The following is a 26126-nucleotide window of genomic DNA, read 5'->3' on the forward strand; positions in this document are numbered from 1 at the left end:
CTTTCTCTGTACTCTTTCAAGCAGCTCTACATCCTTCTTGAAATGAGGCCTCCAGACCTGTATACAGTACTCAAGGTGTGGCCTGACCATTGCCTTATACAAGGGAATAATCACCTCCTTATCCCTGCTAGAAAAATTCCTGTATATCAATGACAAGACACCATGAGCTACTCTTGCAGCCCGTCTACACTGCTCAGAGAACTTCATATCTGCCTGCCTGCGGGTAATTGTGCAGGCAGATATGAAGTTCTCTTGCAGCCCGTCTACACTGCTCAGAGAACTTCATATCTGCCTGCACAATTACCCGCAGGTATATTTCATTCTCTACCACTGTCAGTGTAGTACCACAGAGTTGATATGTTGCTGTTTACCATATGTAGTACTTTACATTTGTCGATGTTAAACTTCATTTGCCACCTCTCAGCCCATCTGCTCAACCTTTCCAAATCCTGTTGCACCAGTATAGCATCAGTAGTATCCTTAACAACCCTGCCAACCTTTGTATCACCTGGAAACTTGGACATTAAGCTTGATATACCATCATCAATATTATTTATAAATACAGAAAACAATAATGTACCCAACACTGAACCCTGAGGGACTCCACTAATAACATTAGTCCATGAAGAGCAGTGTCCATTGATTACCACTCTCTGTCTTCTCCCCCTCAACCACCCCTTTATCCATAGCAGCAATTTGCGTCCAATGCCATAATGCTCCAATTTGTGCAGCAGTCTTGCATGTGTAACAGTATCAAAAGCCTTTCTAAGATCCAAATATATAATATCAAAGTTATTCCCCGCATCCAGTTCTTTTGTGACTACATCATAGTATCCAATCAAATTGGTCAGACAAGACCTGCCCTTAACAAAACCATGCTGTGTCCGGGCTATAACTGATGTCTTGTCTAGATGATCCTGCAGTGCGTCTTTAAGCAGTCCCTACATTAATTTTTCTGGAACAGAAGTTAAACTCACAGGTCTATAATTACTTGTGTCAGCCTTTGATTCTCCTTTGTGAATTGGGGTCACATTTGCACATCTCCAGTCTATGGGTACTTCCCCCTGAGTCCAAGGAAGCTCTCATAATTATGATTAAGGGTTTGCTTATTTCCTTTGCTGACTCCTTTAATATAACTGGATAGATCCCATCCACCCCAGGTACCTTTCTCGTGTTTATCTTCAACAATTTCTCCTCCAATTTACTCAGTTATTACAAGATTCTCTAGCTTACTGCCAGAGCTGAATACACCTCTGGCATTCCCCTCACTGAATAACTCCTCATGTGTGAATGTCGATGCAAAATATTCATTTAGTTTGTTAGCTACCTGAGCAGGATCATCAACAGTTGAACCATCGATATCAAGTGGACCAAATTGATTCATTCCCTTCCTCCTTCTAGAGTTTACATAAGTAAAGAAATCTTTGCTGTTTTTCTTCGAATTCCCTTGCCAAAGATTTCTCGTAATCTGCCTTCGCCTGCCTAACTTCCTTTGTAACTTGGTTACAAATCAACTTGTATCTATCATAGGCGTCTGTATCACGTGCTAATTTATATGTATCCCATGCATTTTTCTTCTCTGTCATATGTCTCATTAGTTCATCTAACATCCATTTAGGCTTAAACCTTCAACAATATTTCTTATTTGGTATATAAAGCCTAGTAGCTTCCAAGATAGTTCTTTGAATGCTTCCCATTTTGAATTTGCTGTTGGTAACATCATCAGTTGGTCCCACTGTATAGAATTTAAATGCTGTGTCAGACCATCATAGTCGCCTTTACGAAAGCAATAACCCTTCCCTTTACCCCTGATGGTAGTTACCTCTTTGAGTAAATCCCACTTCAGCACACTGTGATCACTGCCACCTAGTGGTTCCTTTATCTGCAGATTTTTAATGTATGAAGAATCACTACTGATAATCAAATCAAGAGTGTTACTCCCTCTTGTTGCCTCCTGAACATGCTGATGTAGAAAACAATCATCCAATAAATCCACAAAAGCCTTGCTAGTGTGTGTGAGTGACCAACCCACAAATTCCAGTCAATATCTGGGAAATTAAAATCCCCCATTATGACTCCGATTTACTGGCCCACTCTATTTCCCTGTACAGTTTCTTATTATACTCAACAGAGTCATTAGGCCTATAGCACACTCCTACTCTCAATTTTGATCTTCCAATGCTTATGTCACACCAAACTGACTCAACACTGCACTGTCCAGCGATGTCGACTGGCTTCAATTCCTTGGATTTTATGTGTTTCTTAACTAATAGCATAACCCCTCCTCCCTTCCTATCTATCCTTTCTGTAGACGTTGTACTCTCTCCAAATCCCAGTTTTGCATTCCTTATATCTATGTGACACCACCTCTCTGATATCCCAACAATATCCGCCTTAGTGCTTTGAGCAATACCTCAAATTCATCAAATTTATTTACCAAACTACTAGCATTGGTGTACACGCAAGTATACATGCCCCTGTTTCTATTCTTAGCTACCCTAACACAACCCATGTGTTTACTTGTACCGCAATGACTCCCAGCAGTCTCTGAAATATCCTGCATCTTGTTTTTCAGGCTTCTGCTCATTCCAATAGGAGTAGTGCATGAATCACTTTCATCTCTGCCAGTGGCTACTGTTAATCTATTAGTCCTTGTATCCCCCCCAAGCTAGCAGTTTTCCCGACCCACCTAATACTGCCTCGACAGCATCAGCAAATATTCTTGCACTCTTTCTATTTAAGTGTATTCCATACCTGTAGAAGCAGTCTCTCCTGTTAACAAGTACAGACCAGGCTGAAAAAAATTCTACCCCCTTGAGCCTTGTACAATCTTTCCAGGGCTGAATTGATCAACAAGTCTCTCATCATATACTCCCTTCTATCGTGTCTGGGCAGAATTGCAGATTCTGCCCATGTTTCAAATTCAACCCTAATTCAGGGCTTTATTTCAATAGTGATCTGTACTTGTTAAGTAATTCTGCCAGTCTCTTACTCATAATATCATTAGTGTCAACGTGTACTACTATATTACCTTTTGTGCCCTTAAAAGATGATATCTGCTCTACAACGTCATCAACCTTTGCCCCTGGCAGACATACCCTGGTCCTGTTCCACCTATCCTTTTTACAAAACATGTTCCCCGTTTCCCTGGCAATAGGGTCCCCAACTACTAGTTTCTGTGGGACCAGTGCATTCTGCCGCTGTGTTGTGTGATGACCAAATGCAAGCTCTGGTGTTGATGTGGGCAGTTGAGAGCTTGATGGGCCCTCAATTTAGATCCTTCGAGGGCATTCACCCTGTCCTTCAAGCCCATAACAACGCTGAGTTGTCGACTGATTCCGTTACACTCCTTGCATCGCACACACACAAAGACATCCCCCATGGCAATATCATGTCCCGTACCCGATTACTCCACAAACATCATGCAAGCAGTGCATTTTAAAAGGGTGTGATTCAGAGAGAAACTGGCCCCCTCAGTTCTCCTCTGAGCCACAGCACTCCAATTAGCTTGAGCCTTTTGCTTTGCTGCTCTTGTCTGAGTCATGATTTCGATTTAATTTCAATAAAATTTCAATTTCAGTACAAAATTATACCCTAAACTTGTATCCCAAACTGTGTTATAACGCTATATATATTTTTCAGTTTCAAGTATTATCTATGAGTTCTGCTTATATAACTTCCGTATCAAGTTATGTATTAATTAATTATGTTACATTTGTAATCTAAGTCGTTATATGTATTTAGTTAAAAGTACAATTTAATTGACAACGAAATTTAACAAAATTAATAGATTTTACTGATTAATTGACAATATTATATTATATACTATACTATGCTATACTATACTAACGCTATCTAGTTCTGGATATTACGTTGTATCGAAAAAAATGGCGGCAAGTTACGAACGCTAAATCTACAGACACTTAAGTATTAATTAACTTCCAATCTCGCTGTCTCAATTTAGAATAAACTAACGATCCTGACTAGGTCTATAAGCTACTTATAGAAAATAATTTGATGTAACAATTGGTCAATAAAGCATCTAAATGTGGCTAAAAAACTTCTCATTCAGCAGAGCTGCAACTTGTAACACATGGATTTGATACCCTTACCGATACTTTTATGCAATTACAAGGCCGAGTAAAGAATAAATACAGCAGATTAATCAGAAAATCACAAAATAATGCTATACTACTAAATTTAAATCAGAAGTTTTAGAAAAACAATAATTTCAAATCAATAAATAAGAAAATCCACTTAGCGTCATTTTAACACGTCTGGCTCCCACTAGCCTCGTCAGCAGACTCCCAATGTATGCTTCTCGTGTGGGCTTTCTTTACTTTCACCAAATCTGAAATTACACGGCCATGATAGCATGTGTGAGTAGGAGTGACTGGGGGCTAAAAACATGCACCCTCTCTCTTCTCTATAAGTATGTGTTCTTGCCAATAATTACTTATGGTGCTGGAGCATGGTTTACCAGAGTCACCACTGTTAGGAACATAAGGAAACTTGGAACCATCCAGTTCTGCATGTCACTCATGATGACAAGGGCCTCCTGCTCTTCAAGTTTTAGTTGGGGTCCTGCCTTTGGACCTGGAGGTGACCCGCCGTGGAATACACTATTGCCTATCAAGAGGAATTCCGGCCACCATCCTTAACCACAAGATTAATCTCACAAACAAGATTTGTATAGAAAGGCGAACCCTCTTCTCTATGCTGACTCAAACTTGGCAGCAGAGACGGACAGACATAAGCAAAGGACCAATCACGAAGAAATTTATTCCCTAGGTCGCTACAGTTTTCCCCAAAGCTCCCTCTTGGTTCTCTCCTGGTCTCCATGCTACATATCTTATTACGGGACATGGATCTATCAAACAGAAGCTGACCCTGATGGGTATTGAGGAGGACCCCCTACTGCTCCTGTGGCCAGGAGCAGTAGGGATCCTAATCCATGCGTCATCACTGCTGATAACCAGATCAAGGGTATTACTCCCTCTGGTTGCCCCTCGAACACATTGCTGTAGAAAACAATGTTCCAATAAATCCACAAAAGTCTTGCTAGCGTGCGAGTGACCAATCCACAAGTTCCAGTCAAAATCTGGAAATTAAAATCCCCCCCCCCCTTTACAAGACATTCTGATTTACCTGCCCATTCTATTTATCTGCACAACTGTTCATTGTACTCATCAGTGTCATTAGGCTTATAACATACTCCTACTCTCATTTTCCCTTTCCCAGTGTTTATGTTAACACCAAACAGACTCAACATTGCACTGTCCACCTGTGTCAACTGGATGCACTTCCTTAGATTTTATGTTTCTTAACTAACAGCATAACCCCTCTTCCCTTCCTACCCTGTCTGTCCTTTCTGTACACATTGTACTCCCCAAATTCCAGTTCTGCACTGCTTATATCTGTGTGACACCAAGTCAATTTATTTGGGTTTTAGGAGCATTAGCAACTAAGGCCATATTGCTCCATGGGGATATGTGGTGGTCATTCCCTGACCTTTCCGCATTCTCCGTATTTGGTGGTCTTGGACTCGAACTCCGGTCTAATCAAGAAGCATGTGCTATGCACTGTTGCTGCTCCTGCCCACCTGGCTACAGAGGTGCCTGGGGAGGCAGCTGGCTAAACATAAACTTCCTGTAATCCATCTAAGCCTCTTCCCCCAAAATTTGAATTTATGCTCCCTAGTTCTGCAATCATTTATAACAGCGAAAATTCTGCCTCACTCATTTTACTTTCTTCTCTCAGAGCTTTAGACACCTCAATTAAGTCTCCTCTAAGGTGGCTAGTTACCAAGCTCTGTACCCTACATATCCAAAGTTCTTTTCTCATATGCCCTTTTGTCACTTCTCACCAGGCATGATGCCTGTCATTGAACACTGTCAAAGAAGTTCAATGTCTCTTTTTTCTTTCTTTTTTTGGGTGCAGTCTCCATACTTGGACACAGTATTCCAAGTGCAGTCTTATAACTGCCTTACACAATGAGATTATGACCTCCCTATCTCTACATGCAAACTTTTGATAAATCATCAATAGGAAACCATCGGTCTTCCTTCCCACCAAGCGCCTCCATAGCCAGGTGGGAAGGAGCAGCAGTGCGTAGCACACGCTTCTTGATTAGACCGGGGTTCGAGCCCGTCACCACCAAATACGGAGGATGCGGAAAGGTCAGCGAATGACCACCGCATATCCCGGAGCAATATGGCCTTAGTTGCTAATGCTCCAAATAAACAACCAACATCCTTCCCACCCGTCTACACTGCTCAGAGAACTTAATGCCTGACCATATTTTAACTCTTAAATCCCTTTCTTTCTTTATAGTTTTTAATTCAACCCCATCAAGTGTATAAACAGTTTTGAGATGCTATCCACAAATGTAGATCCTTGCAAAACTGTTGCATTAAAACATAGCTACCACTTTTCTGACCATCACTGAAGTATATCTAAAAATCCCAAAGAATGTCTGCCTGGCACGCACTGATTATTAACTACTCTACCAATCTTGACGTCACACCGTCTATCCCTTCACTGATGTCATTTAGGAAAATCAATAACAACAGTGGTCCTAATACTGATCCTTGGGGAACTGAACTGCTTAAGTCAGCTCAATCTAAAGAGTAATCATTATTCACATCTCTTTGCCTCCTACCTGCAGCCACCATGGAATCCAAATAAGGATTTTCCTTCTCATTCTAGCTTATACAGCAACCTCTCATGCAGGACTGAATCAAATACTTTGCTTGCTGAAATTCAAGTAAACAATGTCAAAATTATTTCCTGCATTAAACTCATGAGTGACTCTGTCAAAACACTTAACCAGGTTTGTTAAACATGGTTTTTCCTATAAAAAACCATATTGTGCTTAATTCCATTTCTATCTAAATGATCCTGTACTGCACTCTTGATTACTGATTCTATTATTTTCCCTACCAACTGAAGTTGTTGTTGTTATTTGGTTTTTAGGAGCATTAGCAACTAAGGCCATATTGCTCGGGGAATATGCAGTAGTCATTCCCTGATCTTACCACACCCTCTGTATTTGGTGGTGACGGGCTCGAACCCCGGTCTAATCAAGAAGCGTGTGCTACGCACTGCTGCTCCTTCCCACCTGGCTACGGAGGCGCCTACCAACTGAAGTAAACTGACCAGTCAGTAGTTACCAACTTCACTCTTAGAACTGCCCTTATGTATTGATGACACACTAGCACTTCCCCAATTCAAGAGAATCTCTCCTGAGCCCAGTGATATCCTCATAATTAACCTTAATGGTTCAATGCAATCTTTCCACCTCCGTCGAAATTAATAGGTACATTCCATGGACTCTAGGAGCCTTACTCACCTATAAACAAAACTTTTTCTAATAAATATTCTGCAATTTCAGCATTGCTAGTTTTACACTTCCCATCTTCACTTTCAGTTTCTCCTCACCATGAAGTTAACTTCATCTATAAATATCAATGCAAAGTACCTGTTTGATTCATCTGCAATATCCGTTGGGTTATCTAAACCTTTCCATACATGCACCCATTCCATACAGATACAATACAGCCCCTCTGAGTGTGCCCAGGTAGAATTACAGACATAATATGCACATTCTGATCCAAATCATGGCATTTTTTTTGCATGATCCTATCTTTATCCAACAAATCATCAGTTCATATATGTTTAATATCATTAGTCCCCAAACAAATAATGATGCTCTCTTTATTCCCCCCCCCCTTAAAATCTGATAATCCGTTGGTGACATTAGCATTAGCAAGGGCACATGATGCAAGAAAGTAAGCTTATATAGCATCAGCCAAAAAATAAAAAAATAAATAAAAAAAATAAAAAAATAAATAAAAAAAAACACACAGACCCTTCTCATTTCACCCATCCACTCACTCCAAATGTTTTTCCAGTTCTGCTTTGAATCTGTTTAAGCTATCAACTTCCACAATGACAGATGGAAGTTTGTTCCAGCAATCAACCACCCACTGGCTAAAGGCAAACTTCTGCACATCTATCCTACAACCGTCTTTCCTCAATTTAAATTTATGTCCTCTCAGGTGATTATTCTGAGCAAGAGGAAGAATCACATCGACATTGATCATGCTCAAACCATTCAAGGCTTTATACACCTCAATCAGATCACCTAGCAGGTGCCTAGTCTCCAGATACTGAAATTTGCAAAACTTAAGCCTTTCTTCGTAAGAGGAACCCTTTGTTCCATTCACTAATCTTGTTGCCCTTTTCTGTATTCATTCCAACAGCTCTACATCCTTCTTAAAATAAGGCCTCCAGACCTGTATACAGCACTCAAGGTGTGGTCTGACCATTGCCTTATACAAGGAGATAATCACCTCCTTATGCCTGCTAGAAAAATTCCTGTATATCATTGACAAGACACCATGAGCTACTCTTGCAGATTGCCTGCACTGCTCAGAAAACTTCATATCTGCTTGCCCAATTACCCCCATGTTCTTTTCACTCTCTACCACTGTCAGTGTAGTACCACACAGTTGATATGTTGCTCTGGGGTTACTGCTTCCCATACGTAGTACTTTACATTTGTCAATGTTAAACTTCAGTTGTCACCTCTCAGTCCATCTGCTCAACTTTTCTAGATCCTGTTGCAGCAGTGCACTGTCATTAGTGTCATTAACAACCCTGCCGACCTTTATATTGTCTGCAAACTTGGACATTAAGCCTGATATACCATCATCAATATCATTGATGAATACAGAAAACAACAATGAACCCAACACTGAACCCTGGGGAACTCCACTAATAACATTAATCCAAGAAGAGCAGTGTCCATTGATTACTACTCTCTGTCTTCTCCCACTCAAACCATCCCTTTATCCATAGCAGCAATTTGCCTCCAATGCCACACTGCTACAATTTGTGCAGCAGTCTTCCACGTGCAACAGTATCAAAAGCCTTTCTAAGATCCAAATATATGATATCAAAATTATTCGTTGCATCCAGTTCCTTTGTAACTACATCATAGTATCCAATCAAATTGGTTAGACAAGACCAATTTGATTGGATACTATGATGTAGTTACAATATGGGAAGTATTATGCTCTGGGAACCCATGCTGTATCCGAGCTATAATGAAGTCTTGTCTAGATGATCCTGCAATGCTTCTTTAAACAGTGCCTCCATTAATTTCCCTGGAACAGAAGTTAAATTAACAGGTCTGTAATTACTTGTGTTCCCCCCTTGATCCGCCTTTGTGGATTGGGGTCACATTTGAACATCTTCAGTCCATGGGTACCTCTCCTGAGTCCAAGGAAGCTCTCGTAATTATGGCTGCGGGTTTGCTTATGTCCTTTGCTGCCTCCTTTAATATAACTGGATAGATCCCATCCACCTCAGGTGCTTTTCTTATGTTTTCAACAATTTCTCCGCCACTTTCCTCTCAGTTATTACAAAATCATCTAGCTCACTGCCAGAGTTTAATTCACATCTGGCATCCTCCTCCCTGAATAACACCTCATGTGTGAATGTAGATGCAAAATATTCATTTAGTTTGTTAGCTACCTGAGCAGGATCATCAACAGTTGAACCATCGATATCAAGTAGACCAATCGGATTCATCCCTTCCTTCTAGAGTTTACATAAGTAAAGAACTTTTTGCTGTTTTTCTTTGCATCCTTTGCCAATGATTTCTCGTAATCTGCCTTTGCCTGCCTAACTTCCTTCGTGTCTTGGTTACAGGCCAGTTTATATCTATCATAGACTTCTGTGTCACCTGTTAATTTATATGCATCCCATGCATTTTTTTTTTCTCTGGCACATGTCTGATTAGTTCATTTGACATCCATTTAAGCCTAAATCTTGAACAGTGTTTCTTAGTTGGTATGAAAAGCCTAGTAGCTCGCAAGATTCATTCTTTGAATTCTTCCCATTCTGAATTTGCCATTGGTAACATCATCAGTTGGTCCCACTGTATAGAATTTAAATACTGTCTCAGACCATCGTAGTCACCTTTACGAAAGAAAAAACTTTTCCCTTTACCCCTGATGGTAGTTAACTCTTTGATTAAATCCCACTTCAGCACACAGTGATCACTGCCACCTAGTGGTTTCTTTATCTGCAGATTCTTAATGCATAAAGAATCACTACTGATAATCAGATCAAGAGTATTACTCCCTCTAGTTGCCTCCCGAACATGCTGCTGTAGAAAAAATCATCCAATAAATCCCCAAAAAGCCTTGCTAGTGTGTGAGTGACCAACCCACAAATTCCAGTCAATCTCTGGGAAATTAAAACCCCCCATAATAAGACACTCTGATTTACTGGCCTACTATATTTCTCTGCACTTGCTTGAACTCTCACAATTCGATTTTTTTTTTTGTAATATAAATGAAATATTTGAGGCTGTTACTTTCACAGTGAACAAGAGATCACTGATGCAACTCAAGATGCTCTTTATCTAGCCAGAACGGTTCCAGAACTGAAATTCTACGAACTGTGGAAAAAGTGCATCACTGATCATTTAATATGTGATTTCAGGAACTTTCTGATTGCATCACATAGAATACATACAAGTGAATATTATTTAAATGTATTCATCCAATGACAGTTTTTATTTTAACTAATTCTAAATAAGTTAAGCCTGACTTAGCAGTAGAAGTTGCAGGGTTATATTTCCATGCAGATATTGAAATAATTTGAAAAAAAGGTATGTATCTCTGCAGCCAGTGTCCATATTGAATATGCTGCAGTTCCTCTAGTAACAAAGAATGACATTTGGACACCAGAGCTGAGGCTTTCATTAGAGAAGACATACTCATAATAGAGAAGACATCTTTATCGCTGAAAGTCAGTTTCTGTCACTTTAGAAAGCAATGTCCCAAGCTAGAAACTAAATGCAGAAATGCATAAAATTTTCAAATTAAGTTCGACTTCCAAGTATCATCATTTTGCTTCTATTATTATTGTAATAACTGAAAAAATTAAGTAAATTCACAAATTTTTACAGGTAGAAAAACTCATATTTTGTTTTTCAAAGTGTCAGAATACTAACCTGGCCACGAGTGGGATTTTGATCCAACACTTCCCTAAGGTATGTTTTAATATTATTTACCCTTTTAAATGGCAAAATAATATTAAAATTAAGATGAAAAAAAAAAAATAAACAAAACATGCTATTTTCATGCCACTTTTAGTAGCATTAACAATTAACATAAAATTCTAAAAATTTGAACATTATTATACAGTATATCACACACACACACACACACACACACACACACACACACACACACACACACACACACACACACACACACACACACCATTAGGTAGACTTATTTTATTCTTCTCTAAAGTCATCATTTCAGTTTGTGACAACTTTAGGATAGCAAAGGAGATATATTATCTCACTGGCATTCTGGAATTTTCAAAACTGAAATTTTTACAGTCATTCTATATATACAGTACTTCATTTTGTGATAACTTTAAGTGAAAGAAGATATACCTTCTCACTGGCAGTTTGAAGTTTTTAATTTTCTTCCAATTATTCAATTTTATTTATGTACAGACTATTTTATTTCCTTAAAATTGGTATTACTGGTGTCCAACTTTAAGGCCAATGGTGGGGAGAGAGAGAGAGGGGGGGGAGAGATATCTTGGTTGATTTTTAAGTTTCATTTCCCATTTAGTCAGCATTGGCAAGAATATCCATATATCTTAGTCCTACCTCCAGTAAAGGGAATTTATGGTTTAATCTTTATTACAATTTCTCCAATATAAACACATACATTGCTTCAGAAAATCTGCTTCTGTTCATAGTAAAGATTCTAATTTCTGCAGTTGAAAACTAAAATGGACTCTGTTTTTCATGATATTTTGAAATTAGTTTTGTTCTTTTTGATAAGAGAAAATACATTCACAGTCTGGATTATTATGAGAAACAATAATTTCGACCATTACTGCATCATAAAATGCAGTAATGGTTGAAATATCATCAGAAGGGCAAATTGCTTCTGAACTACATCCATAGCTATATCTTTCGTTTCCTTTCATCCTGCCTTCACAGGCAGGATGAAAGGAAACAATTCCACAAAATAAAAAAAAATTACATTTTCAATATGAATTCTGGCACTTCTGCATTTTTTAACATTTCATCTCTCCATGGAGACTTGTTAATAAATTATGACAAAGTATTCACTACTTATTGAAAAGGTAATTATTTTCTGTTTCTTGAGGTGTAAATTTCTGTCTGGTTACTAATTACCAAATCAATCTTAGTCTCCTGATTAGTTTTCTCAATAATTCAATTAAAAAATATCTTAAACTGCGAATGTGTGAAGATGCTGTCTGAATAATTATATTAACTTTATCAAATAGAAGAATTTATCAAGAAGAAAAGACAGGACAACAATGTAGTAACCAAAAACCCAACTTAATCATAAGGCTGGAAATAACTTGAAAATTTAATTGGTTTGGGGCAATGTAAGCATGCAGGATAGTCGTACCTATAGTGCAGAGCTAGAACAAGGTATTTTGATATCTGTGCTGCAAAGGGGTACTTAAGAATAGTTGCACCAGGTACTGAAATACCTTGTTCTAGTTCTGGTATGGCATTTAGCAGAAAAGTACAAAAAACTTCTTGACATCAGAACAAAGAAACATGATAATATTTTTCTCACAACTTAAAATAAAATAAATTTTTTTTTTAAACTAACAGGTCCATATATGACATTGCAATAGCAATTTTATTGTAGCTGGAACTAGGCACATGGCCAGAATTTGATTTCTTCTTCTCATTCTTGCTTTCTTTTTCAGGGTTGGCCTCTGATGTATTTTGTTTATACTCTGGAATTTTGTATAAATTTTGATGCATGGATATATAGATTTTCAGGGTGCCCACCTCATTAAAACTACTATGTAAAGGTTTCCTTTACTAATCTTGACAAATTTGTGCCAAATAAAATTTTCTTAGTATACATGTTTTAGTATCTCCTTGGCCTCTTTGCTATGAAGGTTCTGAAACTTCTATAGCTTTCATCTTTTAGCACTTCTACAAAGATTGGCATCCATTTTACAGCCATTTTTCTGCAGCTGAATGAATTAGATAACAGAGGTAGCCTATAATAATGAGCTACTTTTGCTTTTCTTTTAATACTGATGCTATTATTATTTGTTTAGCATTAGCTATATAAATAACAATTTAAAGCCACATTGTGCTATGTATGTGTATTAAAATCTGTGCATGTGTTCACAGGCTGATTTGTGTGTTGTGTGGGATGAAAACCCCAGAATAATTTATGGGAGAGCCCTACTCCTCCTCTGCCCAAGATCAATTAAATACAAACCTGCTTAAAGAAGCCTTTAAGAATTTCTCAAATCTCTAATAAGATTCAAACTAGGACCTCTCCATATGAGTGATAAGTGGTGAAATTATTGTCACAGAAGATTAATAATGATACTTTGGGTACTTTGTTAGTAAAGAATGGAATACCATTCTTTTGGCCTACCATAATAGCAACAATAACCACAGAAATTCAATTACAGTTTTAATATTTTGAAGGAATTAGAGCTATAGAAGTACTGCTTTCCAAGGCAAGTGCGGGAAGTTGAGCCCTCACAATTCCCTATATTTTATCATCATAAAATGTTATGACAATGGAATACAGATCTTTACATCTGTCTCTCTGCTACCTTCAGCTGAAGCAGAATATGGAACATTTTGTAAATGCCAGACAGTTCAGCAGAATTCCATTTAAACTGCTTTTGTTCAGTGCAAACCATACTTCTCTGCCACTTCTGAATTAGCATTAGTAGAGGCATATGACGCGAAGAAAGCAAGCTTATATAGCATCAGCCAAAAAAAAATTCCCATTTCACCCATCTATTTGCTCCAAAATTTTGTCCGGTTCTTCATTGAATTTATTTAAGCTATCAACTTCCACAATGATGATGGAAGTTTATTCCAGCAATCAACCACCTGCTGGCTAAAGGCAAATTTTCGCACATGTATTCTACAACTGTCTTTCCTCAATTAGAATTTATGCCACTTCAGGTGTGTAATCTGGGCAAGAGGAAGGATCCCATCTGCACTGAGCTTGCTCAAACCATTTAAGGCAATCAGATCACCTCGGAGGGACCTAGTCTCCAGATGTGGCAATTTGCAGAACACTTAAGCCGTCCTTGATAAGAGCAACTCTTTGTTCCCCTCACCAATCTTTGTACCCGTTCCAGCAGCTCTACATCCTTCTTAAACGCTATCTCCAGACCCATATGCAGTACTCAAGGTGTGGCCTGATCACTACCTTATACAAGGGGATAATTACCTCCTTATCCCTGCTAGCAAAATTCCTGTATATCAGTGATCTACCCAATGAGCTGCTCTAGCAGCCTGTCTGCACTGTTCAAAAAACTTCATATCTGACTGCACAATTAGCCCCGGGTCTTTTTCATTCTCCACTATCCTGAGTGTAGTACCACACAGTTGGTAGGTTACTCTAGGGTTACTGCTCCCCATATGCAGTACTTTGCATTTGTCAATGCTAAACTTCAGTTGCCACCTCTCAGCCCATCTTCCCAACTTTTGTAATTCCTGTTGCAGTAGCATACTGTCATTAGCAACCCTGCCAACTTTTGTATCATCTGCAAACTTGGACGTTAAGCCTATTCACACACATTTTCTTAAATGATAGCCCAACACGACTTGCAACAGTCATGGAAAATTATGTATGGTCAAAACTGAAGTGAAATACTCTCCTTTTATAACATCCAAATCAGAATTTCCACTTTTAACATATAGATATATTTTTTGTCCATTTTACATTATGTTAAAATGTACTTTCCCGATATTACATTTTCACAATATTTTAAATTTCCATTAAAACAGGTATCAAGAAAAATATCAATACATGCAGATAACTTATTATCAATCTAAAATCTATTAATAATTATTAATAGTATTAATATTAAAATAATCTAATTAATCTATAAATCAGAACTCTAACATTAACTTGGCTGAAATTCACAAAAAAGGAACGTCTCATAAATCCTAAAAACTAAAAGTTCTTTCATAACTTTAACAAAAAAAAATCATAAAAGTCAGCAGGCATGGATGCAGAATTTTTTCCTGGATGATCTAACCATGTTCCTCAATTTAAGTGAACAGGTCTTTAGGAACCATATATGCCCCATGTTGAAGTAATTTTTTATTCTGTCCATAGATTATCTAAATTGAAATGCAAGTAAACATTTCAGGATATTTTGCTCTTATCTTCCTCAAATACTAATTAAAATTTGATTTATATAGGGGCAAGCCATCCCAAGGGTGCCAATGGTGCACCGCACCCAGACACCAATGTTCAAGGTGCACCTGAAAACCTGAAACTTACATACACATATGAAAAAAATTTTAAAGGCGGGTGCCAAATTGCGATTTGCACCCAAGCACCACATTCCCTAGGAATTCACCTGGCTTTATACATTATGAGTCAAAAAAAAAAAAGAACATAATAAATTAAAATTAAATAGTTATTATTCATGATAATTTATGTACAAAGCATTCAAAAACTAAATTAAAAAAAAGTGTGCCAAATGGATAGTAATTTATAACTGGTCCATAAAACATACAAAACAAATTAAAATAAATAATGAAGTAATTTTTTTCCCTAAGGATAATCATAATAAAAGAGAATATCACCAAATTTTTATATTTTTGCAATATATATTTTCTCTTTATACCTGTGCATTGGTTGCCATAATCATTGAGTTCATAACCTCCACCACATGTGAGAAGGTTCTGGCACCTATAGGATCCAACAGTATTAATGCACCGTTGATTAGGACGACAGATGGTGCGATTGATGCATTCATTGGTGTCTATAAAATGAACATCATTATATTCAGAATACTGCACTGCTGTGTAAAATTAAGAATGTACATTTTTATTATTATTGTAAGATACATTATAAAACAATGGGTTACTAAGATTACAATTTAAAAAAATGCACTGAATGTGGATTTAAAAACTAGCATATAAATAGTATTGTGCCAACATGCAACTAAGAAAATTAAAACAGATCTATACCAAAACATATATTTGAAAAGTATATGGAACTGATTTGATGCCAATGATGACCTAATTAAATTAACTATTCATACTAAAAAACAAATGGAAATAAATGATTTCATTTGATTCAATAATTAAAACAGTATCTACCTCCATTTGTGCTAAAAACTTGAGAGCAAATGTTAACTGCATTTCAACATCACCCACTTGTATGAGTAACTTAGTTATGGTGGATTTTTAATGCACATTTTGCAAACTAAGTTTGAAAACAAGAAATATAGTACATTTTGCAAACAACTTTTCTCAACAAAGTTTGAGGAAAGAGAAAATATCTTTCTTCAAACTGTGTGCAATCATTTACCTGACATCATACCTGACTTTGTAACCACCTCACAATAGCTGATTAGGAGTAGCTGGACCTCTCTGCTGATACTGTAATGATAAGACCACTACTACTGCATTTCTTACATTCTGGTAGTAGGATTTCACAATCAAAGCACCCTCTGGAAAAGTAAGAGGCATTTTGCTCCTAAAAAGAAGCAGCAAAAGAGGAAAGCAAACCTTTAGCCATAATTATGCAACATCCTTGGATTCAAGGGAGGTTCTCACAGACTGGAGATGTGCAAATGTCTCTCCTATTCACATAGGGAGATCAAAGCAAAAAGTGTGCATTTAGAGACCTCTAAGTTTCACTTCTATACTAGGGAAAATAATGGAGTCTGTAATTAAAGAAGCAATGCAGGATCATCTTGACAAAAATGCAGATATACACCAATCACATCATTAGCATTAGCTGAGGCATATGATGCAAGAAAGCAAGCTTATAGAGCATCAGCCAAAAAAAAACACTTTCCATTTTACCCATCCAGTCACTCCAATTGTTTGTCTCGTTCAGCCTTAAATTTATTTTAGCAATGCTAATACTAATGCTAAAGCTATCAACTTTCACAACAACAGATGGCAGTCTGTTCCAGCAATCAACTATCCACTGGCTAAAGGCAAACTTCCGCACATCTATTCTACAACTGTCTTTCCTCAATTTAAATCTATGCCCCCTCAGCTTCTTAATCAGAGCAAGCAGAAGTATCCCATCAGCATTGAGCCTGCTCAAACCATTCAAGGCCTTGTACACCTCAATCAGATCACCTCGCAGGTGCCTAGTCTCCAGATGCTGCAACTTGCAGAATTTAAGCCTCTCTTAGTAAGAGAACCCCTTTGTTCCTCTTGTTGGATTTGTTGAGGGAAAATCTTGTCTGGCAATCTGATTAGCTACTAACAGATATTAGCATTAGTAAAGGCATATGATGCAAGAAATCAAGCTTATGCAGCATCAGCAAAAAAAAAAAAAAAAAAAAAACTTCCACTTCGCCCCTGCATTCATTCAAAATACCTGTCCAGCTGAGCCTTAAATTTATTTAGGCTATAAACTTCACCAACAAGGGATGGAAGTCTGTTCCACCAACCAACTACCTGCTGGCTAAAGGCAAATTTCCGCACATCTATCCTACATCGGTCTTTCCTCAATTTGAATTTATGCCCTCTCAGGTGATTATTCCGAGCAAGAGAAGAATCCCATCGGCATTAAGCATGCTCAAACCATTCAAGGCTTTATACACCTCAATCAGATCACCTAGCAGGTGCCTAGTTTCCAGACACTGTAATTTGCAAAACTTAAGCCTTTCTTCGTAAGAACAACCCTTTGTTCCATTCACTAATCTTGTTGCCCTTCTCTGAATTCGTTCCAGCAGCTCTACATCCTTCTTGAAATGAGGCCTCCAGACCTGTATACAGTACTCAAGGTGCAGCCTGACCATTGCCTTATACAAGGGAATAATCACCTCCTTATCCCTGCTAGAAACATTCCCATATATCATTGACAAGACACCATCAGCTACTCTTGCAGCCTGTTTGCACTGCTCAGAGAATTTAATATCTGCCTGCACAAGTACCCCCAGGTCCTTTTCATTCTCTACCACTGTCAATGTAGTACCACAGAGTTGATACGTTGCTCTGGGATTGCTGTTTCCCATATGTAGTACTTTTCATTTATAAATGTTAAACTTCATTTGCCACCTCTCAGCCCATCTGCTCAACCTTTCCAGATCCTGTTGCAGCAGCATAGCGTCAGTAGTGTCCTTAACAACCCTGCCAACCTTTGTATCGTCTGCAAACGTGGACATTAAGCTTGATATACCATCATCAATATTATTTATAAATACAGAAAACAATAATGGACCAAACGCTGAACCCTGAGGGACTCCACTAATAACATTAGTCCATGATGAGCAGTGTCCATTGATTACCACTCTCTGTCAGACCAGGCTGGAAAAAATTCTACCCCTTGAGCCTTGCACAATCTTTCCAGGGCCGAATTGATCGAGAAGGCTCTCATCATATACTCCCTCCTATCGTGTCTGTGAAGAATTGCAGACACTTTTAAATTCAACCTTAATTCACGGCTTTTTTTCAACAGTGACCTGTACTTGTTAAGTAATTCTGCCGGTCTCCTACTCTTAATATCATTAGTGCCAATGTGTACAACTATATCACCTTTTGTGCCCTTAAAAGATGATATCCACTCTACAACATCATCAACCTTTGCCCCTGGCAGACATACACTGGTCCTGTTCCACCTATCCTTTTTACAAAGCATGTTCCCCGTTTCCCTGACAATAGAATCACCAACAACTACTAGTTCCTGTGGGACCAGCACATTCTGCCTTGGGGGTTGCCACTGTGTTGTGTGATGACCAAGTGCAAGCTATGGCATTGATGTGGGCAGCTGAGAGCTTGATGGACCCTCAATTTAGATCCTTCAAGGGCATCCATCCTGTCCTTCAAGCTCTCATATAGGTCCATAACAACGTTGAGTTGTCGCCTGATTTTGTTACATTCCTTGCATCGTACGCGCGCGCGCGCACACACACACACACGCACGCACGCACACACACACACACACAAAGACATCCCCCATGGCAATATCATGTCCCATATCCGAATGTTCCACAAACATCATGCAATCAGTGCATTTTAAAAGGCTGTGATTCAGAGGGCAACTGACCCCCCCTCAGTTCTCCTCTGAGCCACAGCCCTCCCATTAGCTTGAGCCTTTTGCTTTGCTGCTCTGGTTTGAGTCATGATTTCGATTTAATTTCAATAAAATTTCAATTTCAGTACAAAATTATAACCCTTAACTTGTATCCCAACACAGTTATAACCCTATATATATTTTTCAGTATCAAGTATTATCTACGAGTTCCGTTTATATAACTTCCGTATCAAGTTATGTATTAATTAATTATGTTACGTTTGTAATCTAAGTCGTTATATGTATTTAGTTAAAAGTACAATTTAATTGACAACGAAGTTTAACAAAATTAATAGATTTTACTGATTAATTGACAATATTATATACTATATTATACTAACGCTATCTAGGTGGATTACAAAGGAATGGGATGTGAAAAATAATTTTTACATCATATACTGTTATCAGTAGAGGTGTTAACAACGAATATGAGCTATTAAGAATGTATTGATTTTAAAAGAGGTATGAGAATTAGACCCCACATCAGTGGCATATATGTCTATGCAGTCCACAGCTTGTTTATTAATTACTCTAAAGTCAACTGAGTGATGTAGTGAACCAAGAAGAAAGAGTACTGTAGATGCATGTATAGCTAAACTTTCCAGGATGGAATGAAAATTGTGGAATATAAAATAATCTTTGAAAAATTGCAGTTACAGTCTGTTGATAGTTATCTGTGTGAAAACTACAATTGGATGTGCAAACATTCAGGTGTGATAGTAAGTAGTTCTACTATTTAGACAAAACTGCATTGCCTTGGCAATGCAGATTGTCCAAATAGTAGAAGTACTGCTGGTGAACTCTAAGTATGGAAGTAGAAGTTAAGCTGGTGAACTCTTATGAAAAACATGTAAACCAAACCATGAAAAACAGCAACAGATCACCAACCCTGCCTCTGCCAAACTTCACTGTTGGGATAATACACAGGGAAGGGATGACCTATGGTCCAAAAATGGCAGGCCTTACATCAAGCTAGACAGTGTCTGGCATTAGTCAAGGTGATAAGTGGCTCGTGGACAGCTGCACAAACAACTGTGGTAACTGATAGGGACATGTATCCCTATTGTCTTACTAAGGGCCTGTTTGTGCAGTGACAAAGTCAACCTTCATTCCGAGCAGACGATTTTTTGCAGGGGCTCTCTCCTGTTATGTTCCATCAGCTTCAGAAGTGTTTCCAGTTGTTTTGCCACTCTGCTTCTATTTTGCAGATCACATCACCAATTGTCAACATAGGGATTTTTTAGTGCTGTTGAAATGTCACATAAAGACCAATTGTTTATGTGGACCCATATTATCATTCCATGCTGGAAATCTTTTAACACATTTGCTGCTTCTTATATTTTCAAGGATGCATTCTATGTGGCATTACTATAACTTATAATATTTTTTTTCTATATTTTGATTCCATATCATTCTTCAGTAATTATTTTTAAGAATCAAGTATCTTTTTCCATAAAAAAGAAAGTGTCGCATTTTTGCATTGCCCGCATAGGGAATGAACTTTGCCAAATGTACATTTAGTAACATGCATTCAGCTAGGTAACGATTAGTTACAGTTTTTGTCTTTCTGCACCATGTGATAAAGGCCTGGACTCAAATCCCAGCAAAATGATTCACATTTTGAGGACTTTTTTTTTTTTTTAACACTGTGGCTGAATTATGCAGGGCAAAAATCATGCAACCAGCATGGGTTGCATGGTTTTTACCTGGGGGAAACTCAGATTTTTCATCTGGCAAAATGGGCAATGAGACCATAGAATACTTGTAATTTACAGCCACAATATGCTGATGCATCACAGCTTTAGTTGCTTTGAATAAAATCACCATAGTTTTTGAAAGAAAATATTCTAGTTTATATCAGTTATATTTAATATTACCAGTTATATAAAATATGAAACTTTACTTTATATTTCACTGCAGCCCTTTATGATAATCTGAAATGCAGTTTAAACAAAGCATTGGCTTCTCTGGACACTTCTTGCAATAGTATGTTATAATAGTATTGATGACATATTTTCCACATTACATGTCCCTTCATATTTAGACAGAATGTCACAAGTGCATGTGAAATCTCTTTTGGCATTCTAGTGATAGTAACCTGTAAAGGAGTGGTAGGGCATTCCTAAACTTGCAAGACAAGTTCTCTTATGACAACAAGGTGAAAGTCATATAAATTAATTTTTATTCCAGAATACTTATTGAAGAGATAAAAGGTGTACAGAAGCACAATTTGAAAAATATGAATTGCCAGTCTTCTGTACCAAAAAACCAATGGTACAAAAAAACTTTCTTTCACATGGATAATAGGACATCGTTTTAGTCTTTATGATTTCCTCTAGACATATATTTGTTATATTCAGTATTCCAGTTTTACAGTAATGGCTTTGGCCTTCATTTCCGTTTGGCCTCTCTTGTTTCTGACTTCTATCATTCTGTGCTTGAAGTCAGTAGAAATTATTAGAATGTCTTTTGTCTTTCCATTTTGAAACAACCACACCATTATTAGCATACCTACTTATACTTTTACTTTTAACTTCCCAGATATTGACTGGAACTTGTGGGTTGGTCACTCACACGCTAGTCAGACTTTTGTGGATTTATTGGATGATTGTTTTCTGCAGCAGCATGTTCGAGAGGCAACCAGAGAAAGTAATACTCTTGATCTGGTTATCAGCAGTGATCATTCGTGTATTAAGAATTTGCAGATAAAGGAACCACTAGGTGGCAGTGATCAGAGTGTGCTGAAGTGGGATTTACTCAAAGAGGTAACTACCGTCAGGGGTAAAGGAAAGGGTTTTTGCTTCCGTAAAGGGGAGTACACTGGTCTCAGAGAGTTTTTAAATTCTGTACAGTGGGATCAACTGACGATGTTACAAACAGTAAATTCTAAGTGGGAAGCATTCAAGGAATTAATCGTGGAAGCTACTAGACTTTTCATACCGATGAAGAAATATTGTTCAAGGTTTAGGCCTAAATGGTTATCAAATGAACTAATGAGACTCGTGACAGAGAAGAAAAATGCATGGGATGCATATAAATTATCAGGCGACGCAGAAGCCTGTAGCAGATATAAGCTAGTCTGTAATCAGGTCACAAAGGAGGTTCGGCAGGCAAAGGCGGATTACGAGAAATCTTTGGCAAAAGATGCTAAGAAAAACAGCAAGGATTTCTTTACTTATATAAACTCTAAAAGGAAGGGAATGAATATGATTGGTCCACTTGACATCGATGGTTTGACTGTTGATGATCCTGCTCAGATAGCAAACAAACTGAATGAGTATTTTGCATCTACATTCACACGTGAGGAATTATTACAGTTTGAAAATGGAAGAAGGTTATCAAATTGTAGCAGTGTGCTTAATGATTTTGTAATAACTGAGAGCAAAGTGGAGGAGAAATTGTTGAAGTTAAACATAAGAAAGGCACCTGGGGTGGATGGGATCTATCCAGTTATATTAAAGGAGGCGGCAAAGCAACTAAGCAAACCCTTAGCCATAATTATGAGAGCATCCTTGGATTCAGGGGAGGTTCCCACGGACTGGAGATGTGCAAATGTATCCCCAATTCACAAAGGAGGTTCGAAGGGTGACACGAGTAATTACAGACCAGTTAGTTTAACTTCTGTTCCAGGTAAAATAATGGAGTCACTGGTTAAAGATGCATTGCAGGATCATCTAGACAAGACTGCAGCAATAATTCAGACACAGCATGGGTTTGTTAAGGGAAAGTCTTGTCTGACAAATTTGATTGGTTATTATGATGTGGTCACAAAGGAACTGGATGCAAAAAATAATTTTGATATCATATACTTGGATTTCAGGAAAGCTTTTGACACTGTTGCGCATGGAAGACTACTGTACAAATTGGAGCAGAATGGTATTAAGGGTAAGTTGCTACAATGGATAAAAGGATGGTTAAGTGGGAGAAGACAGAGGGTGGTAATCAATGGGTGCTGCTCTTCGTGGACCAATGTTATTAGTGGAGTCCCACAGGGTTCGGTGTTGGGTCCACTGTTGTTTTGTATATTTATCAATGATATTGATGAAGGTATATCAAGCTTAATGTCGAAGTTTGCAGATGACACGAAGGTTGGCAGGGTTGTTAATGACAGTCATAGCAGTGTGCTACTGCAACAGGATCTAGATAATTTGGGCAGATGGGCTAAGAAGTGGCAACTGAAGTTTAACCTTGACAAATGCAAAGTACTGCATATGGGTAGAAGTAACCCCAGAGAAACGTACCAACTGTGTGGTACTACACTTAAGGTGGTAGAAAATGAAAAAGACCTGGTAATAATTGTGCAGTCAGATATGAAGTTTTCTGAGAAATGCAGACAGGCTTCTAGGGCAGGTCACGGGGTTTTGTCAATGATATATAGGAATTTTGCTAGCAGGGAAAAGGAGGTGATTGTCCCTCTGTATAAGGCAATGGTCAGGCCACGCCTTGAGTACTGCGTACAGGTCTGGAGGCCTCATTTTAGGAAGGATGTAGATTTGCTTGAGCGTGTACAGAGAAGAGCAACACGATTGGTGAGGGGAATGAAGGGATCCTCTTACCAAGAGAGGCTTAAGTTCTGCAAATTGCAGTGGCTGGAGACTAGGCACCTGCGCGGTGATCTGATTGAGGTCTATAAGGCCTTGAATGGGTTGAGCACGCTGAATTCTGATGGGATCCTCCCACTTGTTCAGAATACGAACCTACGGGGACATAAGTTCAAATTAAGAAAGGATAGATGTAGAATAGATGTGCGGAAATTTGCCTTTAGCCAGCGGGTGGTTAATTGCTGGAACAAACTTCCATCTGTCGTTGTGGAAGTTGATAGGTTAAATTTAAGGAGGAACTGGACAGGCATTTGGAGGGTATGGTGTGATTTTTTTTTTTGGCTGATGCTGCATAAGCTCCTACACTTGCTTTCTTGCATCAAGTGCCACTACTACTACTACTACTACTACTTGTTTTTAGCTTTGCTGTTGAGACATTCTTTGAATTTTCTTTTCTGTCAGCACGTAATATACAAGTACAGTACATGTTGGCCTTAGGTAATTGTATTGCAAGAGTACAGGAATTGTAAAAATTATCCATATACAAAGAATGTCCAACATGCATTTTCTCTTCTATAAGTTTCAGAACTACATTTGTGGCATGTCCTTTTCCTCCCATCTCATTCAATGCTCTTGTATATACTAGACACTTTGATACTAGACCATTTGGCTCAGTCAGCATGTATGGTTTAATGCCGTACTTCTGCTGTATAGCAGAAGTAGGGCATTAATCCATATTCTTTGTTGAACATTCTTTATATATGGATAATTTTTACAATTCCTGTACTCTTGCAATACAATTACCCAAGGCCAACATGTACTGTACTTGTATATTACGTGCTGACAGAAAAGAAAATTCAAAGAATGTCTCAACAGTAAAGCTAAAAACGAGTAAAAGTATAAGTAGGTATGCTGATAACAGTGTGGTTGTTTCAAAATGGAAAGACAAAAGACATTCTAATAATTTCTACTGACTTCAAGCACAGAATGATAGAAGTCAGAAACAAGAGAGGCCAAACGGAAATGAAGGCCAAAGCCATTACTGTAAAACTGGAATACTGAATATAACAAATATATGTCTAGAGGAAATCAATAAAGACTAAAACGATGTCCTATTATCCATGTGAAAGAAAGTTTTTTTGTACCATTGGTTTTTTGGTACAGAAGACTGGCAATTCATATTTTTCAAACTGTGCTTCTGTACACCTTTTATCTCTTCAATAAGTATTCCGGAATAAAAATGAATTTATATGACTTTCACCTTGCTATACAGCACTCTCGATTTTCCGGGATAGATGGTAAAAAAATATTCCCAGATAATCAATTTCCCAGTTAATCCAAAAATACAGCAAGTCCTCGACATACGTAAGAGCTACGTTCCAGGACTTCCTACGTGTCGAGTTTTACGAAACTCAGGAAAGACTAATAAAATATTGCTGCTATATCCTCAGAAGAATGAAGAAAAATAGTTATATATTTTTAATTAGTTCAATTAAAAACTTTATCTGGGGACAGCAGTGAAGTAGCCAGAGTGGCACATAAGAAAAGAAAACATAAAAGGAAGAAAAAAAGCATGTTATTGTACTGTAAAAACTGGTATGTATTTCGTAGCCTTGGTTATTATAGTTGACCTTCATTGGTGCCGACTGCTTCTCGTATTCTGTCTTTCTCCTTGATGATTGTGTTCAACGTTGCCACTGACAAATCTGAATTCCGCACGATACTTGCTAATGTTTGTCCATTTTCATACATCCTTATTATTTTAATTTTGTGATCCAACTCGATCGCTTTCCTTTTCTTGGTAGATTTACTAGTAGCACTGTCACTTATTCTCTTCATCGGCACCATGATAACGGTCAAAATGAAATTTTCTGAAAAGAACTTCACAGGGTAAAGGCGAAAAATCACTATTATCACTCCACCCGAGTTCACAATTTACTAAAGCACATTTCTGGAGGTCACTGCTATAAAACAATAAAAACAATTTGCAATTTCCGGGTTATTGGGCTTTTCTGTTAGTGCAATTAATTATAAACGGGTAGTAAACTCGATCTTATTGCATTTGGAATAATACAGATAGCTGGAATTCCGTGAGTTTTTTCATTATGGTGAAATGTGTGTCCCTTTCACTTGAAATCTTCAGTCATAAAAAAAAATATAAATAACGTAACATAAGTCGGGGACTTACTGTATTGAAAAATGTTCAGCAACCTAAATAAAAAGTATGGCGATAGATAAAAAATGAAAAAAACTTACCATGCACTACTCACATGTCTAAAATACAATGCATCAATTTATTTTTTACGATGTCGTATATGGTTTGGTCACCAACATTATAATGGTTCTTTAGAGATTTAACAGATGTATTGTTTTCAAACTTTTGAATAATTTCAAGTTTTATTATTATTATTGGCCATATGGTGCAAGGAAGCCTGAGGCTTATGCTGCACCAACAAAA

The 26126-nt window shown here is 37.8% G+C and overlaps 1 protein-coding gene across 1 annotated transcript in view; it reads right to left on the reverse strand.

The window, feature by feature from the left end:
* Nucleotides 1-26126, reverse strand: part of LOC150086829 (uncharacterized) — a 641413-nt gene that overhangs the window by 207418 nt on the left and 407869 nt on the right. The window contains exon 21 of the mRNA XM_090372286.1: nucleotides 15712-15849. Within this exon, the coding sequence (XP_090228412.1) occupies nucleotides 15712-15849 (138 nt within the window). The remainder of the gene's footprint in view (nucleotides 1-15711; nucleotides 15850-26126) is intronic.

This window comes from Mastigoproctus giganteus, chromosome 4, assembly GCF_048544385.1.
Source record: "Mastigoproctus giganteus isolate SK-2022 chromosome 4, ASM4854438v1, whole genome shotgun sequence".
Classification (NCBI taxonomy): Eukaryota; Metazoa; Arthropoda; class Arachnida; order Uropygi; family Thelyphonidae; genus Mastigoproctus; species Mastigoproctus giganteus.